Below are 20,166 nucleotides of genomic sequence, written 5' to 3'. Positions count from 1 at the left end.
CAGCTAAGCTAACCATCTTGGTGTCCACCAACTAACTTGGTGGCCACCTATATCTAGGGCCTTTACTCCACCAAGGCCAGGACCCTTGGTGACACGATCCTGGTGCAAATAACACCCCTTTTTCATGCTTCCCCGAGACTTTACTGCACCCATCACTATTCACATTGCCACAAAGGTTATAATTCTTTCTTCTATACTATGCAAATGCCTTAGTATCTGGGGGCAATCCCACTTTTCTAGGACAGCCCTCAAATGCATTATTTTTTTTTGGGGGGGGGATATAAACCCACGTGTGTGTAACTTTCAACATGAATGTACTTACCTGATGAAGCGTACTTGAGTTTCCCTAAAACGCATTGTTTTATTTGTTTTACTTTGGACATATCTAATAAAGAAGAAACCATTTGATGTACTATCCATCTGCACTGGTATTCTTTGCGCCAAATTCAGGACTATTCTCTTCCAACAATCTTGGAGACCCTCGGGAAGCACCACCTTCTTGGACATTTTGGCCACAGGGGCATTGAGCTTAGGAGCTCTATCCCATATCGCAGAAACCTGCTCACCAAAGGGGTATTTCCCTTTAACAGGCAGACGGAATAAAAAAAATCTATCTGGCTTTTTCCATTCTTTTGAAATCACAGCCTGAATATTTTTATGGACATCAAAAACTATTCTCTTTTCTGGTTCTGAGCCTTCAAACATAGAGTCCTGGACAGACTGTGGCAATCTCTCATCATCTAAGCTCTAACTGCTCTAACAAGGGCATTAATGTTTTCAGCATGAAAGAGTAGCTTCCCTGCAGACTCGTCCTCAGAAAAATTGTTAGATGACTGCCATTCCCCCTCTTCCTCCAATCCTGATAACACATCACTGTCACTGGAAGGGGGATTAGATGCAGCCGCAGAGTTACTAGGGCGACCTTTAAGTAGGCCACTAACAGATTCTTTTACTTCCTTCCGAATCATCTGTTTGATGCTGCCTATCAGAGACAGAGCTTCCTCCTCCATTAACTTGCTTATTCATGCTTGACACAGGGGTTTAGCCCAGGCACAGGGTAACTTTCTTTTACAAACAGCCCATGCCTTCTCCTTTGATTTGGAGACTTTCCTAGAAGACTCCATAGATACCGGAGTATCAGTGGTGGTTTCAGCGCACTGAGTCTTCTCCATTATACCATGGCAATTTTCAACAGCCACAATGGACGAACTGTCTGCCTCTTCTCCACCGGCATGACAGTGAACTGGCTGGGCTTTTCTCCTAACGCGCACTTGTGACTCCTCCCACTACCAGTATACAGTGCTTGCGCTTCCTCCCTGTGCCAAACCTCGGAAGTGACGTCAGCCCACACGACACATGCTGGCAGACGAACCTACAGAACACGGCCCGCAGAGGTCCGCTGACACCCAGGAAGGCTGTGCCCGGGCCGGGAAGGAAACAGGAGTGGGGTAGAAAAGAAGGGAACCCAGACTTGATGCAGCGGCTCTGAGAGGAGGCTTACGCCGCCTGGGGTAACCCTCCTAAAAATAATAATAAGCTGGGGCCCCCGCAGCTCTTGACTCTGTAGTGGTTCCAATCTCTTCTGTCCCCTTAGGACAGGAAACCGAACTGGGGATAGAGAGAGAGGTCCCTCTTTTAAAACGATTCTGGTTCCTGTTTCCTGTCCTGAGGATGAGAAGGCCATCTCTACAGGGGTGCTGTCATAGGCGGAGGGGAAAAACAGGTCCTCGCACAGCTTTGTGGGGAAAATTGGCTTCTATCTCACAGTTGTTGTTTTTTGCCTTCCTCTGGATCAACTTGCAGGATAACAGGCTGAACTGGATGGTCAGATGTCTTTTTTTGGCCTTATAAACTATGTTACTATGAAATATAAAAAATAACCGGCGTCAGAATACGGTGATGCAAAGAAATTTATTCTATATGTTTATTTTTATAAATTTATGTTTATATATTTATTTAACGTAGTAAAACAATATAACTTTGGTATTGCTGTAAATGTACTAACCTGCAGAATAAGCTCATCATGTCATTTTTAGAGTATAGTAAAATAAACATTGCAGTGGTCCAAGATTCTTTTTTTTTTTTTTTTTTTTTTATTTTCAAAATACTTTATTGTTGTAATACAAAACTTTATATCCATATTACTTTGCAATATTATAAAATTCATAAGCCCATCAATTCTATTGAGTGACATTAATTTCACTTCACCAACCCCCCACCCAACCCCACTTTGCAGGAAGGAAAAAAAAAAAAAAAAAAAAAAAAGATCCTTCATAAAGCCTAGGGGGGAAAAAGGTTCTGATTAATTAACCCTATTCCAATCTTTCCAGAGTTTTTCCCACTTCAAGTAAGAGCCTCTTTGTTTGTACAGAATCTTTTCATAGGTTTTCACTTTCTTGACCAGGCCCAACCAGTTGTTATACTCTGGAGCGGAAGGGGAAAACCATAATCTAGTGATCAGGAGCCTAGCCAAAAACATAACCTTGATCAGCAGTTGGCGTTTTATAGGCTGGCAATTAAGCTCCGATAAGTCCCCCAGGACCCATATCCTGGGTGACAAAGGGATAGAGATGTTAAGTTTATGAGCCAGCTTGTTTTGGACCAGGCTCCAGTATCTGCTCACCGTGGGGCAGTCCCAGAACAGGTGTAAATGATCTGCCCCGGGATCGCCGCAGCGTGGGCAATCGGAAGAGGCCCTAAGGCCTCTTTTGTATAACCATGTGGGTGTCACATAAATTTTGTGCAAAATATTAAATTGTACAACAATGTGATTAAAATTGTGTGAAACCAACTTTAAACTATCCCCCATGTTCTCCCAATTTGGAGAACCCACCTCTGAAAGTAGAGAAGACCAGGCTCTCTGTCCTGGAGAGAGAACATCCGAAAAAAAGTTATTCATTAAGTGTTTATAGCAATGTGATATTTTAATTCTCGTGACAATTTTCTTGCAAATTAAATCGTGTAGAAATAAAGGGGTATCAATAAAAAATTGGCTATCCGGTGTGCAAGATAGTGCTGACCTCAGTTGGAAATATGGAAACCAAACCACCTCACCTAAATTTGCCCTTTGCTTTAGTTCCATGAGGGGCAATATTTGTCCCTCACTGACCACTTGGTGTAGATACTGAACATTTTTGTTCCTCCAATACTGGCAGCAGTTTAAGTCATTTAAATTAAGGAGCTTAGAGTTGTGCCACAATGGGGTGCAAATAAGTGACGCCTTAACTCCACACCATCTCCTTATGGCCAGCCAAGTCCTCATAGCCATTTTGCAGAACAGTGTGTATCCACTCAGTGTGTTTACTAGATAATCAGACTCCAATACAGTGAAGAAATCCGAGAATCCTGAGTCTTTCACCACTCTACTGCAGAAAGGGCTATTTTCCCAGTCATTAAAAAGACATAATTGGGAGGCCATAAAGTAACCCCTAAAATAGGGGAGGTTGAGACCTCCCCGCTCATAGGGCATAGAAAAATAGAGTGCCTTTAGTCTCACACGCTTCCTCCCCCATATTAAATCATTGAGCATCCGGTCTATCAATCTAAAGTAGTTATCTGCAGTCATTTTTAGAGTATAGTAAAATAAACATTGCAGTGGTCCAAGATTCTACTATAGAGTGAAAGGGCGCATTCAGGCATGGGATTCAGCCAGTTCCCTCCAGTTCTCCAGATCCGGTTGTTAAAATTACAACTGGATCGGAGAACCGTGCTACTGGCTAAGTCTGAGATCAGTGCTCTGGTGGGAGCACAATAGCTGTAGATGTTCACTCCCATTGCTTTGCACACTGTTGATAGTTTAGCTTCTTAGTTGGGTGGTATGTGTGTGTAGTGTATATATATAGTGTATTTATGTATGTGTACCATGTTTATGGTGTATTTATGTGTGTTTCATATATATGGTGCATGTATACAGGGAGTGCAGAATTATTAGGCAAGTTGTATTTTTGAGGATTAATTTTATTATTGAACAACAACCATGTTCTCAATGAACCCAAAAAACTCATTAATATCAAAGCTGAATATTTTTGGAAGTAGTTTTTAGTTTGTTTTTAGTTTTAGCTATTTTAGGGGGATATCTGTGTGTGCAGGTGACTATTACTGTACATAATTATTAGGCAACTTAACAAAAAACAAATATATACCCATTTCAATTATTTATTTTTACCAGTGAAACCAATATAACATCTCAACATTCACAAATATACAGTTCTGACATTCAAAAACAAAACAAAAACAAATCAGTGACCAATATAGCCACCTTTCTTTGCAAGGACACTCAAAAGCCTGCCATCCATGGAGTCTGTCAGTGTTTTGATCTGTTCACCATCAACATTGCGTGCAGCAGCAACCACAGCCTCCCAGACACTGTTCAGAGAGGTGGACTGTTTTCCCTCCTTGTAAATCTCACATTTGATGATGGACCACAGGTTCTCAATGGGGTTCAGATCAGGTGAACAAGGAGGCCATGTCATTAGATTTTCTTCTTCTATACCCTTTCTTGCCAGCCACGTTGTGGAGTACTTGGACGCGTGTGATGGAGCATTGTCCTGCATGAAAATCATGTTTTTCTTACCTTGCAGACTTCTTCCTGTACCACTGCTTGAAGAAGGTGTCTTCCAGAAACTGGCAGTAGGACTGGGAGTTGAGCTTGACTCAATCCTCAACCCGAAAAGGCCCCACAAGCTCATCTTTGATGATACCAGCCCAAACCAGTACTCCACCTCCACCTTGCTGGCGTCTGAGTCGGACTGGAGCTCTCTGCCCTTTACCAATCCAGCCATCTGGCCCATCAAGACTCACTCTCATTTCATCAGTCCATAAAACCTTAGAAAAATCAGTCTTGAGATATTTCTTGGCCCAGTCTTGACGTTTCAGCTTGTGTGTCTTGTTCAGTGGTGGTCGTCTTTCAGCCTTTCTTACCTTGGCCATGTCTCTGAGTATTGCACACCTTGTGCTTTTGGGCACTCCAGTGATGTTGCAGCTCTGAAATATGGCCAAACTGGTGGCAAGTGGCATCTTGGCAGCTGCACGCTTGACTTTTCTCAGTTCATGGGCAGTTATTTTGCGCCTTGGTTTTTCCACACGCTTCTTGCGACCCTGTTGACTATTTTGAATGAAACGCTTGATTGTTCGATGATCACGCTTCAGAAGCTTTGCAATTTTAAGAGTGCTGCATCCCTCTGCAAGATATCTCACTATTTTTGACTTTTCTGAGCCTGTCAAGTCCTTCTTTTGACCCATTTTGCCAAAGGAAAGGAAGTTGCCTAATAATTATGCACACCTGATATAGGGTGTTGATGTCATTAGACCACACCTCTTCTCATTACAGAGATGCACATCACCTAATATGCTTAATTGGTAGTAGGCTTTCGAGCCTATACAGCTTGGAGTAAGACAACATGCATAAAGAGGATGATGTGGTCAAAATACTCATTTGCCTAATAATTCTGCACGTAGTGTATGTAAACGTGTCATGATGTCGCGGGTCAGCCGTTGAGTAGGGAAATTTGAATCCCACCCCTGTCAATAGGTTAATGAAGATGACATAATAATAGGAGTGCTTAAAATATCCAGCCACGCCCATCAAGCACATACTGCCCAATCCCCTGAAGATGCCAAAGCAGCTTGCGAAACAAGTCGGGGGGCAGTGTTTGAAGGAATAGGTTTTAACACAGAAGTGAAGCCTTGTAATCAGAAAGTGTTACCACATAAATGATAGGAGGGAAATATACTGGTAGAGTCTGGAGCCAGCGCGTGGCTGCCAGCCTCCAGTCATACCCAAATAGTACCTTACTACCAGTGTGAATTATATAATAATAGTAAAAAAAAAGGCGACACAACTGATAGCTTTGAAGCAGTTTAATGGTCAGTAATAGAGTTGAGTGAACCCGAACTGCAAAGGTCGGGTTCGTACCGAACTTTGCGAGTTCGGGTACCCGGACCCAGACTTTTTCACTGAAGTTCGGGTTCAGGTGATTTTTATTATTTTCCTTAAAACAGAATGCTAAATAAAATGTCTATTGAGGGGTTAAAAGAAAAACTCACCTCATCCACTTGATCGTGCAGCCGGTATAGTCTTTTCTTCAGGACCTGCAAAAGGACCTGTGGTAACCTTCTATCTTCATTCAGCAGGAACACATGGTGAGCGCGGTGACGTCCCCACAGGTCCTTTTGCAGGTCTTGAAGAAAAGAAGATACCGGCTGCGCGATTAAGTGGATGAGGTCTGACTGACTAACTGTAAATGTCACGTGCCGGGGGTCCTGGGGGCGACCTCTGAGACGATCATCTGAGCAGGACAAGGCAAGGAGGCCAAGGACCGCGAAACACTGAACCAGAACAAGGAACAGACAGTACGTACAAGAGCAAGGCATGGCATGGTACAGAACAGGAACAGACAAGGCATAGCAAGGCAGATAATGGGTGTTCCCCCTCCAGGAAACACAGAAGCCCTCTTCCGAAGGCGGACATGGACAGACAAGAACAGAACCAGACATAAACGGAACACCAGAAGCAGTAAGGACTGCCAGACAGACAATAACAGGAACATGGAACAGACATGAATTAGCCATGGTACAAAGCATGATGAGAAGCATGGACAAGGCATAGCATGGTACAAAGCATGGACAAGGCATAGCATGGTACGAAGCATGGACAAGGCATAGCAAAGGACAGGAACAAGGCATAGCATGGTACAGGAAAGGACAAGGCATAGTATAGGACAGAAGACAACAATGGAGAACCAGACAGAACATACCGAGAGGACAGCCTGAATTAACAGTACTGACCGAAGGCATGGCAAGGTGCAGGACAGCCTGAATTAACAATACTGACTGAAGGCATGGCCAGGTGCAGGACAGCCTGAATTAACACAACTGACCCAAAGAGCTACGTCTAAAACAGCACAGGACAGCCTGAATTAACAGTACTGACCACAGATTGCACACAGTACGACCTCCAAAAGCTCATGCTGCAAGGACAGAAATAGCAGAGAGACGAGCGCACCTGTAAGGAGCCGACCAGGGGAGGTTAGCCCCAGCAACTCCAGAGAGGGAGGTACCAAACAGATCAGGGGCAGCAAGAAACCACAGCAACTGCAGCTGCGATACAGGACATTGCCCCTAGCAACCAGCATGCACGGAAAACCACGTCACGGAACCACACCGTGACAGTAAATAAAGGATAAAAGTGTCTTTACATATGTCTGGGTCAACTATTCAGTTTAAGTGGTGCCAACATTGGCACCACGGCCACGCTTCCCCTTCTGCGCACAGATTCGACAAATCGCCACGTTCACCTCCCCCGGCGGCTTAACAAAAAACTGCCACAACGCCGAGTAGGTGATTTTACCCCCAACACTCCGCACTGACTGACTACTACAACCGCTGCCTGCATGAACCTCTGCAGTACTACTTTCCGGGCCGGTAGGCTCCTGCGAAGTGGGTGGTCTACCCCGGGCATGTTTGGCTCCCGACCTACCACTGCTGCCGCCCTGCTGACTCCCGGCCACGCTACTGACTTGCTGGCTCCGCTGTTGCCTCATGGGCAAGCTGCCATCCTCTTCTCCTGATGATGAGGAAGCCCCTAATTTACCCGGCTCCCAAGTGCAATCAGCTACATCATCATCATCATCGAGTACTGTCTGCACTTCACTGATGTCCTCCTCAACGGTTTCTGCTTCAGGAGCCTGACCGCTCGCAACACCAGCTCCAATGCCACTCTCCTCATCACTACTTTCCCACCTACCCCACTAATACACGCCAAAAAGAGGCTTTAGAACATATAACTGTGGCCACGAACGGCAAATAATACTATTTGTTGCCACCAATACACGCCAAAAAGGGCTGTCATTTTTTCACTTCACCACACAACGGCTAATAAGCCCTTTTTCTTTTTCCCCATTAAAACACCCCAAAAAAGGCTTTAAAACATATACGTATATAACTTCACAGCACAAGGGCTAATAAGACCCCAATAACAAGAACGGTTTGCTGGAATTACAGGGGTATCATCTATTGCAAAACTGAAATGAGCAGCAGTATAATGGCAATTCGGATCCCCAGTCAGTGCAGCAAGGTGTAATAGGATTGTTCTTATTACCCAGGCTGTAACCTCCCCTATTGGACCCTGTTCTGCTTTAATAGTGTGGGATAATTCTTCTCTATCCGTTTCCTACACTTCTAATGCTCTTTCCCTGAACTTCTATACAGAAAAATATAAGTTTTCTAGTCTTTCCTAGCACTGTCCCTAGCGCCTGCTTAACGTCTCTCCCTTTGCTAAGTGCACTGGAAAATGGCTGAATCCAAGATGGCTGAGGCTATTTATAGGGCTGTGACATCACAGGGCTGGCTGTATGCATGGCATAGTGGGTGATCCCTCGTTCCCAGAGTTCCTTGTTCCATGTCCTAACATGTGCAGCAGCCATTTTAGAAAAAAATGCCATTCGTTACCATGAAGAGTGAGGAAATACGGATTCAGTGCGAATCGAATAATTCCTGAAATTCTGATCGAATTCCAGTTCGTCAGCTTCGATTTGCTCATCTCTACTTTCAACATTGTTTTTGGGGATTTATTTTAATGGCATTTACTGTAAGGTATAAATAACATGATAACTTTATTCTGTGGGTCAGTGGGATTATGATGATATTAAACTTGTCTAGTTTTTATTATGTTATACTACTCTGCCTGGTGTAAGTGTGTGAGGGCTAGTAGCTACCACTACCTAATTACTAAGACTAGTGGTTTTCATTAGTAGCATTTTTGATTGCTTTCGTTTTAGTAGGTGAGATAGACAGAAAACAGTAATTCTGGTATTTTTTTGTGTGTTTTTTTTTACTGTGTTGATCCATAAATAATTAATTACAGATACAGTATTTATTTTTTATTATTAATTGTATTTATTTATTTTAAATGATAAAACATTGTATACAGGAGAAAAGGTTTTTTCTTTTCTATAAAGCCACTTCCGCTGCCATGGTCACAATTCACAGCACAGCAAAGTGATTAAACTGCTAATTACATGTAGAGGAGTGATTAGATGAGAAAGTACTCATATTACTTTTTTTAACGGAGAGTAATTATGGGCTGTGATTGATATGAGGAGAGATAACATGAAGAGTTAATGTCAGCCCTTTCCTTGGGTTGATCCAAACCCATATAGGGAAAGGCTCTATGATCTTTCTCCCTGCATGCTGCTCATTCCCCCTCCAGACCCCCTCTGATCCTCCACACAGGCTGGAGCTAGAGGTCTAATATATGCAGCTCTCACTTCAGCCTGCTCTAATTCAGACTAGATTAGCTTCTGGCTCTATTTAGGTCTTGTTTTAAAGCCATTGGGGGAGATTTATCAAAACCTAGTGTAAAGGAAAAACAGGTTTAGTTATCCATAGAAACCAATGAGATTCCATCTTTCATTTTCCAAAAGAGGTATGAAAAATTAAATGTGGAATCTTATTGGTTTTCTTTGCCTACAGACCGCTGTAGTAATCCCCATACCTTCTAAACCCGCCTATTATTGAAAACACTATACCCATGGCCTAGAGCTCCAATGGAATTGCAATGATATCATGATGGCTTCTTCTCTTGGGACTTGCAGGAGGGTGGAGGTGAGGTACAATCTGTGTCTCTTTTGCTTTAGTTCTTAGGCCCCTTTCACATGGGCGAGATTTCCGGGTGCAGTGCATGAGATGAACGCATTGCACCCGCACTGAATCCAGACCCATTCATTTCTATGGGGCTGTGCACATGAGCCGTGATTTTCACGCATCACTTGTGCGTTGCGTGAAAATTGCAGCATGTTCTATATTGTGCATTTTTCACGCAACGCAGGCCCCATAGAAGTGAATGGGGCTGCGTGAAAATCGCAAGCATCTGCAAGCAAGTGATTTTCACACATGGTTGCTAGGAGATGATTGGGATGGGGACCTGATCATTATTATTTTCCCTCATAACATGGTTATAAGGGAAAATAAAAGCATTCTTAATACAGAATGCTTGGTGATGGATCATGTGATGGACCATGTATTGAGCGCAGTGACGTCACCAAAGGCCCTTTTCCTCCCAGATCATCAAAGAAGAAGACAGAAGACGAGCCGGGCAGCGCGAACAAGTGAATGAGGGGAGTTAAATTTTATTTATTTTTTTAACCCCCCTATGGACATTTTACTAAGCATTCTGTATTAAGAATGCTATTATTTTCCCTTATAACCATGTTATAAGGGAAAATAATAAAATATACACAACACCTAACCCAAACCCAAACTTCTGTGAAGAAGTCCGGGTTCGGGTACCAAACATGCCGATTCTTCTCACGTGTGTGCAAAACGCATTAAAACGCTTTGCACTCGCGCAGAAAAATCGTGCATTTTCCTGTGATTCACCCGCATCCTATCCAGCTCTCACACCCGACACCCGTGTAAATGAGGCCTAATAGTGACTTAATAATAACTTGCCAGGTATATTCATGCTAAAGATACCCTAATAAATCAGTCAGCTAGGCCAATTGATGATTAGCATTCTGTAGACTCTGCTAGGAAGAAAATATGCTGGTGGAAATTTTTCTATACCTTGGAGACAAAAAAATGTAAAACAAAACACAGAAAATAAAACCGAAAATGAAATTAATAAAAAACTAAAATAAATAAATAAAGAGTTTTAAAATGCTTTGGCTATGTTTCACATTTCTCCCAGCACATTTGTGCTGCTGCATCTATATGATGCCTCAGTTATTCTTCTGTTGTAGCATGTTGTGCATCATGAATCTCAAACAATCATTTAAACTACTATATTTTTTACATAGTTTTAATATTATATTTGTTCATTAATTTCCAACAGCTAAAATCAGCAATATGCATTACATGTCCATAGCCCACACAAACAATAAGTCAAAGATCAAAAATCACTCAACAGCTTTGTAGCAAAATATACAATGCTTTTGACTGTACAGCCTGGAACATAGGATACAAGAGGGAAGTGCACAACACAAAATTATGCAAGATTTTCATATATTTATATAAAAGCAGATCAAGGTTTTCTTTTTTGTCAGCTTTGTCATACATTTCTGTAGAATTAGTTAACATGTGTACATGGTGGCATACAATGAACATTCAAAAAGACATGAATTACATATATCATATACACACATTGATAAATAGAGTATATATAATGTATATATAAATTATGAATTCTGACATGGTTGCACCTTTATGGAAACATGGCCACAAGTTGTCTGGGAGCAAAGCCTAAGGGTTAAAGTGAAAAGGGTTGTCCAGAATGAAAAGGACCCAGCAATTATCTAGGAGTCCAGATTATCAAATTCTTGATGATCAGCAATTAGCACCTAGAGGAGGTCCCTGGAAGTCCATCTCATTCTTCTGCATATGAGCTCTGCAGTGACCACTTTGTTGCTACTGTACATGTTTAAATTGGGTGTGCCACCATTTGTAAGATGCTCCTGTACAGGTAAAGTTGCACCACCTAAAAAAATTGGTAGGTAGTGGGCAGAAAGAAACATCAGTTAAAGAAGTCCCCAGGTGTTGCATTTCTGAACATCTGAAGGTTGTACCAATCTTGAGACATTGTAGTAATGAGTCCTTTTAGGCCAGGAACTTCATTCACAATTCATGTATGGCTAGCTTTGAACAGTAGTTTTGTACTTTTGCTTCATTGTCATAAAAACTGTGGGCTAACTCCTAGGAAATGATGGATCACTGTACTGGGAGCAACTATAGGAACCTGCATATTTGTTACCAGTTCTTAAAAATACATCACATACAACTCTCACAGGGAGCACCGATTCCTTTGTCTAAGGGTGCCACAGAATGCAGGAAAGAGACTGATCGGTGCAGAACAGAAGATGCCTCCACTTCAGAGGTGGTGGTGCTGGAAGCCTCTTTTTTTGGTGTAGGAGAATATGAGGGGAAGAACTCCCTCCTTGAAGGGATTTCTCGGTGTTCTTGGAGGCAGCAGGAGAAGCACACCTTGTTCTCTAGTTTCTGGAGGAAAACATTGTTGGTTTTAAAGAAGAGGTACACATACGGGTTAACTGCACTATTGGACACTACAAAAATGCCCAGAACTGCCATGACCTCTTCATCCAGGCCAGTTATGGTGCCAAATGCCACCTTCATCTCTACAATGAAGTAGGGTAACCCACACACAATGAAAAGGATAATAATCACCAGTGTCATTTTTAGGGTTTTGATCTTAGCTCTTGGAATACAACTATTGGTAGCAACCAGTTTTAATGGTCTCTTGGTCACCTTAAGTTCCATGTCTCCAATGTGGTGATTTGGTGTTCTGGAGGTCTTGCCCTTACTCCATATGATCCAGAGAATGCGTATGTATGCCACAGTTAAGATACAGAAGGGCAAGAAGAAAACTGTGACTGAGCTGTATATGATATAGACCTGAAAGTGCCACCCAGGTAGCTGCCCAAAGATATTGCGACACCTGCTTCCCTGCTCTGTATAGACTGCTTTGAACACAAATGCCTGTGGCACAGAGAGAAGTAGAGCTAACAGCCACCCCAAAGCTGCAAAGCATCTTGTGGGCAGAGGGGTACTTAAAGGGTTCATAATGACATGATGCCTCTCCAGAGCGACTATGGCAATTATATTGGAGGATGCGATGAGTCCAGAAACCTGAAAAACTTTGAAAATCCGGCAAAAGACATCTCCAGCCAACCATTCATCCTCCAGCAGCTCCCACACAATCTGAGAAAAGAGAGTCACCACTGACACATAAAGATCAGCTAATGCCAAGTGGGTGATTAAAAAGTTAATTTTCCTCTTTTTGTCTTTGCCACTGAAGATCCTGTACAGCACCACAGAATTTCCCACCAGCGCCACTGTCAGTATGATGGTCATAGTTATGATCCGCAGCTGCCTGTTGTAACGAGGGGCTTCCATGACCTTCTCCTTCCCAGAGGAAGAGCTGTTCAGAAGTGACAGAGCTGGGGACAAATTGCTGCCAGACAAAGATAGGTTCCTGTCCTGAGCAAAGCTCCCATAGAGGAATTGCTCATCCATGTTCCTATAGTCAGTGCCTGCAGAGCTGTCCAGCGTCACTGTGGTGCTGAAGTCTTCAGTCAAGAAGCAGACTTGTGGAAGACTCTCTGCAGAGTGAGAGGTTTTCATATGCCCATGTCATGTGACGCTGATGTATGGGTGGTCTCCAGACATGCTCTGTAATCCACTGCTCCTTACATGTGGTGGGGGCATGCGTCTGTCAGTTCTGCATAGATTTTCATCTCTTGTTCACCAATACAGAGAAGTAACCTGTTGCTATTCATCTGACTGTGTTCAGATCTATGCATGTCTGTATAAGCAGGGCTACCAGTGAAGGAATAAATGAGTAGATCTACTGTATATAGCTGGAGAACTACATATTAATATGTTAGAAGGCTATTTACAGTATTTAAGCTTAAAGGGGTTGTCTCATCATAGACAATGGTACGGCATACATATTAGGACATCCTCAGACATCATCCACAACTTCTTCCTCTGTCAGGCAAAACTCCCTCCTCCGTCAGGCAAAACTCCATCAGTCCTCCTCCGTCAGACTAAACTCCCTCCATCAGCCAAAACTCCCACCTCCCTCATCCAAAACTCCCTCCTACCTCAGACGTCAGCCAAAACTCCCTCCTCCATCACGCAAACCTCCATCAGTCCTCCTCCCTCAGACTAAACTCCCTCCTTCGTCAGCCCAAACTCCATCAGTCCTCCTCCCTCAGACCAAACTCCCTCCTCCGTCAGGCTAAACTCCCTCCTCCATCAGCCAAAACTCCCTTCTTCTTCAGACGTCAGCCAAAAATCCCTCCCCCCAACTCAAAACTCCCTCGTCCTTCATACGTCAGTCAAAAAATACCTCCTCCATTAGCCCTAAGCCCAAACGCCATCAGCCGTCAGGGGTCAGACATCAGGTGTCAGCCCTCAGGCTAAACTCCATCAGCCGAAGTAATAGAATGTAAAATATGTTTACAGCAAGTGCTGGCACCACAGATCATTGTCTTCACACATTATATATATATATATTATGGACACTAATACCAGGCACCAGTACTGGATACAAGTTTCCTTGGTGTATAATGGAGGCACGCCGTGTTCAGCCGCTGACATACACGAGCTTCTCTCCAGCACACGTTACATCAGCAGCCATTAGAGACTGGTTCGCCTACAAGTTAATGAGATTCCTGTCCTAACTGCAGATAGCTCCATAGTTCAGGGGTTAGAGTGCTGGTCTTGTAAACCAGGGGATTCAAATCTTGCTGGCACCTTCACAATATTTTTTTTTGTCCGTTAATATTTGTACACTTACTTATTCCGTTTAGTAAGCAAAGAACATTTTAGCGCAATTTATCATATGAAATATGCTTTCCGTTATCATATAAATATGACAGGTCTGCTTACACATAATTCAAGATAGAGAGATGAATAATAAATGAGATGATGGGGGTAGACTTATGATGGGTGGATGATGGCATACCGTATTTTTCGTCCCATAAGACGCACCCCCCCCCCTGACAGTTTTACATCGCAGGCTGCGATGTATGAGCGAGCGGGGAGGGACTGGGAGGAGGAGCTGGGGGCCGGCAATAGCGGTGGGGCGGTGCAGTCACTGTACTCCGGCCCCGCCGCTCCAGTGCTGCACAATACAAATATAAAATGTCTTATTCAATTAAAAGTGATTAAACATGCCCCCACTCCTAATATTACTGTACATCCTAAATGCTTCTGTAGAATGCAGGCAGGCAAGCCGGGCGGCAGCGTAACTCCCTGATGTCATGTGCCTGCGCCTACTTTTTGAATGAAGCAGGCGGCGCAGGCAAGTGACGTCCGTGAGTGACGCCCCGGCCGCCTGGCCTGCCTGCATTGTACAGAAGCTGTTAAGATGTACGGTAATATTAGGAGTGAGGGGGAATGTTTAATCACTTTTAATTGAATAAGACATTTCATATTTGTGTTTAAAGAGACAGGGGGCACACCAAATACTAACAGGAGTGCAAAGGGTGGAATAGTAACATATGACAAATTATCTGACTCAAGAGAGAGTCAAAAAGAGCCACCCCATGAATGCACATCCAACCATAAAGGGATACAAAAATATATATGAAGTTTATTTAGACACAACAACACACAAGCATTAAAAAATTGTATACAATAGGGAACAAAGTGCGGTATGCAATAAAATATATGTAACCGACACATACAGGTCCACTGAGTTTATCACATCTGAATATATGTGTAATCAACCAGCATATAGAACAATACAATAAATCACATGTAGCAAATGTAAGGTAAGGTAAGACCACTAGAATTGAAAATGCAGACAGACCAACATGAGGTCCAATATCAAGAGCCAAACCTACATAGCCAGCTGGTGCAGTGGACCTGAAAACATAACAAGCGCCCAACGCGTGTCGCCGGAGCAATCCGGCTTCCTCAGGGGTAAAGGACTGTGTGTTGGGGCATCAGTTAATATAGGGTGTAGAGTAAGGTATAACTACGTTCACCTGTGCAGCAGGAACTGTAGTCAGTGTGTGAATATGTTAAGCTCCGGTCATAGCAGGAAACCGGAAGTGTGGATCACATGATCGGCTGTTGGAACGCATGGTGGAACGCATATGCGCTCCACCAGCCAAAACACAGCCATAAATCAAAGAGAACATGAGGGAGACATGAGTATGTGCTGAATAGTGTTGGGTATGATTGTTACGAGCCACGAGGACCATGTCAGGCGTCCTGGTAGGCAATTATAGCAATGCATCAAAACCGGATGTGTGTAATCACAAAACCGGAAGTGAGGTGCCGATGTGGAACGCATGGTGGAACGCATAGTGCGCTCCACTGTGACTGGTGGAGCGCACGATGCGTCCAGCACACGTACATGGGCACGGCAGTCTGCTGGAGGGGACAGAGGAGGTCAGAAACAGGGGAGATGAAGGTGTTATGATGGCAGTAGGCAGGACAAAATCTGATCTATGTAATATGGGCCAGGCAGTACTACACAAGGTCAGACAGGGCCCTAACATGCCCCAATAGTATAATGAGTATAAACAATATAGAACCAGCCACTGAAATATGTATAAATAATGGTGATAATAAATAATAATATAACAAATATATAACAATGGGCACACTGATGGATGATTGGACATATAAGTGCACATGTATATACATATATGCAGAATTCGTGTATACCATACATGAGAAGGGCACAGACATAGACTTTATATAATTGCATATAAAAGCATATAAATTCATATATCAAGCATACCTGACCAACCATCCATGTTCGTGGTATTGTCAGTAATCCCAATATACATCTCTACAAGAACCTGAACATTAATAAAGGTGAGCAATAATGTACATGTAAATTGTGCAAAGTATAATATTTGTATACTGGAGCGGCGGGGATCTGTGGATGACAGTTTTATGGGGAACATCAGTGGATGGCACAGTTAAGGGGTGGGGGGTCTGTGGATGGCTCTGTTATGGGCTGGGAGGTCTGTGGATGGCACTGTTATGGGGTGGGGGGTCTGTGGATGGCACATATATAACAGTGCCACCCACAGATCCCCCATACCAGTGCCATCCACAGATCCCCCTGTGACAGTGCCAGCCACAGAACCCCCTGTAACAGTGCCAGCCACAGATCCCCCCCTGTAACAGTGCCAGCCACAGATCCCCCCCATAACAGTGTCTGTCACAGATCCCCCCCATAACAGTGTCCGTCATCCACAGATCCCACCATAACAGTGTCCGTCATCCACAGATCCCCCATAACAGTGTCCGTCATCCACAGATCCCCCCCATAACAGTGTCCATCATCCACAGATCCCCCCCATAACAGTGTCCGTCATCCACAGATCCCACTATAACAGTGTCCATCATCCACAGAACCTCCCATAACAGTGTCTGTCATCCACAGATCCCCCCATAACAGTGAGTCATCCACAGATCCCCCCATAACAGTGCATCATCCACAGACCCCCCCATAACAGTGCGTCATCAACAGATCCCCCCATAACAGTGTCCTTCACAGATCCCCCCATAACAGTGCCATCCACAGATCCCCAGTAATAGTGCCATCCACAGACCACCATTAGTTCCAAACCCACCAAAAGCACACATTTTGGTTAAAAATATATTTTTTCTTACAACCTAGGTGCATCTTATGGGCCGGTGTGTCTTATAGGGCGAAAAATACGGGGTATATGTCATGATTTGGTTCTTTTACTGTTCTGGGGACATAAATCAATGCAACTGGGGTTTCACGTACAAGCAAGCAATAGTACAAATATCAACAGACAAAAAAAAAATTGTGAAGGTGCCAGAGAGATTTAAACTCGCAACCCCTGGTTTACAAGACCAGCACTCAAACCCCTGAGTTATGGAGCCATCTGCTGTTAAGAAAGGAACCTCATTCACTTGTAGGCGAACCAGTCTCTAGCGGCTGCTGATGTAATGTGTGCTGGAGAGAAGCCCTCCATTATACACCAAGGAAACTTGTTTCCAGTACCGGTGCCTTGTATTAGTGTCCATAATATATATATATATATATGATCTGTGAAAACAATGGTCTGTGGTGCCAGCGCTTGCAAACATATTTTACATTCTGCAAAGAAAAAGGGGGTCAGTCAGCACATCCCAAAGTGCAGGGGCACGTTGCTATGGCTGAGAACAAGACTGTTAGACAAAAGTTACAATGCAACAGCTCACTGCAAACCAAATAAAGTACAAAATTGCATCATAATTGCAAATACTATACTAATAAGTTAGAGATGCTTAGCAAATCGTTTTGTACAAAATTATTTGAGCCCGTCTGCCACACGTCAAGGCGATCTCTACTTAGACGGGTTCCTAACACTAAATTTTACCTGTTATGTGCCATGACGGCTAACATATAATTCAGAAAGCGCAGGTTCCGCATGCATGCTGGATCCGCCTGAATTTCTGTCATTTTTGGTGCCAAAATGGCCTCCATTGTAACCACGGAAAGCAGTTAACAACATGCATGCCGGGCCCACTCCACACCACCCCTGGCGCCAAAGGGTCACCAAGGACTGCAATGAGAGTCCACACACTATCTCTCTCCTGGTGCCAGATGGCTTCAGTGAGTGAGGAGGAGCAGGCCAAGCTATATACTAAGACTAATTAAAATCAGCCTATGGGGCAGACGAGCTGGTTAGGAGTGCACGACACACTTCCAGCACAAACTGCAAAGAAAAAGGGGGTCAGTCAGCACATCCCAAAGCACAGGGGCACGTAGTTACATTCTATTACTACGGCTGATGGAGTTTAGGCTGAGGGCTGACACCTGATGTCTGACCCCTGACGGCTGATGGAGTTTAGGCTGAGGGCTGACACCTGATGTTTGACCCCTGACGGCTGATGGAGTTTAGGCCGAGGGCTGACACCTGATGTCTGACCCCTGACGGCTGATGGAGTTTAGGCTGAGGGATGACAACTGATGTCTGACCCCTGACGGCTAAGAGCTGACACCTGATGGCTGATGGAGTTTGGACTGAGGGCTGATGGAGGAGGCATTTTTTGATTGATGTCTGAGGGACGAGGGAGTTTTGGATGAGGGAGGAGGGAGTTTTGGCTGACGTATGAGGTAGGAGGGAGTTTGGGCTGACGGAGGAGGGAATTTAGCCTGACGGAGGAGGGAGTTTGGTCTGACGGAGGAGGGAGTTTTGGATTAGGGAGGAGGGAGTTTTGGCTGACGTCTGTGGTAGGAGAAAGTTTGGGCTGACGGAGGATGGAGTTTTGCCTGACAGAGGAGGGAGTTGTGGATGATGTCTGAGGATGTCCTAATACAGGCATCCTCAAACTGCGGCCCTCCAGCTGTTGTAAAACTACAACTCCCACAATGCCCTGCTGTAGGCTGATACCTGTAGGCTGTTTGGGCATTCTGGGAGTTGTAGTTTTACAACAGCTGGAGGGCCGCAGTTTGAGGATGCCTGTCTTAATATTAATGCCGTACAATGGGGGCATATCGCTGGGAGCCGCACATATATCGAGAACGGAGCCCCATAAGGTGGTGGCTGGAGGACTCCGGTCCAGCCACCACCAAGCCGCATCCCCATATAAGTGAATGGGAATGTACCGCGCTCGTCTATTTTCATGCTCGGCTATTTTCACCTCGGCTCGGTTCTCGATATAGGTGCGGGTCCCAGCGGTGGGACCCACACCTATAAGACAATGGGGGCATATCCTAGCGATATGCCCCCATTGTCCATGATGAGACAACCCCTTTAAACCCCCAATTTTCCATTACATACAGTATATATATATATATATATATATATATATATAAAAAACAAAGAAATCGGACTGCACTCCAGTTGAATCTTCAAATGAAAAAAGGTTTATTCACCCATAGGTGGCACAAGCGACGTTTCGGCTCGCATATGAGCCTTTCTCAAGCATTGGTAAGATGTGAACACGTAACATATAAAGGTGTGTCAATCATAACACTAAGTGATTAAACTTAATTGATACTTTAAGACATATCTGCAGAAAAATATTAAAAATATAACAACATACTGCCAATTCAATGTGATTGATGAAGTGAGATGTGCAATAAGTGCATAAAGTGCATAAAGTGCATAGTGCATCAAAATTATATCTAAATTCATCCAACTCCAGAAGTACTCTCAGCTGTATTCAACTTGGAACATGGTAATTACATAAATCATAATGATACACATGTGTGGGAGGAGAAAATGAGTTGATTAATACCTTGGTCAGTGTTAGCGACCACGCTGTCCATAGCGTTGTACCGCGCGTCCTTGTGTTGTCTATGCGCATGTCCCGACCTGGTTGCTGCGTCACTCTCAGGCGCCCTCCATAAGACGTACGTACAAGATCCAGGCACACATCAGTGACGTGAGCGACGCTAGCTGCAGTAACTCACGTCAGCCTGTGTGTCCATCAAGGGAGGGAGCGCATGCGCGTAACTATTATATATATAAACTCATTAATAATAACTTGGCATGCAGTTATGTCTCAGTTCTGGTCTGATGAGACACTGAGTCTTGCCACAAGACAGCATTAGAGTGCTTCCCCCGCTGCAATACAAAAAGGCTCTCAGATGCTATTTTTGGATAGTGTGTGTCCTTCTTTGATTGAGATAATTGACTGTTATAAATGCCTCTGTGAGGC

The 20,166-nt window shown here is 43.9% G+C and overlaps 1 protein-coding gene across 1 annotated transcript; it reads right to left on the bottom strand.

The window, feature by feature from the left end:
* Positions 1-10,876: 10,876 nt before the first annotated feature.
* On the bottom strand, positions 10,877-13,503 carry GPR150 (G protein-coupled receptor 150). Its single transcript, XM_044291332.1, has one exon. It carries the CDS (start codon positions 13,132-13,134, stop codon positions 11,764-11,766), a length of 1,371 nt encoding a protein of 456 aa, XP_044147267.1. The 5' UTR covers positions 13,135-13,503; the 3' UTR covers positions 10,877-11,763.
* Positions 13,504-20,166: the final 6,663 nt, after the last annotated feature.

This window comes from Bufo gargarizans, chromosome 1 (genome assembly GCF_014858855.1).
Source record: "Bufo gargarizans isolate SCDJY-AF-19 chromosome 1, ASM1485885v1, whole genome shotgun sequence".
NCBI lineage: Eukaryota > Metazoa > Chordata > Amphibia > Anura > Bufonidae > Bufo > Bufo gargarizans.
This window is presented reverse-complemented; position numbering and strand designations above follow the sequence as displayed.

Coding starts and splice junctions, on each gene's coding strand:
- GPR150 (XM_044291332.1), bottom strand. CDS start 13,134: ATGAAAACCTCTCACTCTGCAGAGAGTCTTCCACAAGTCTGCTTCTTG.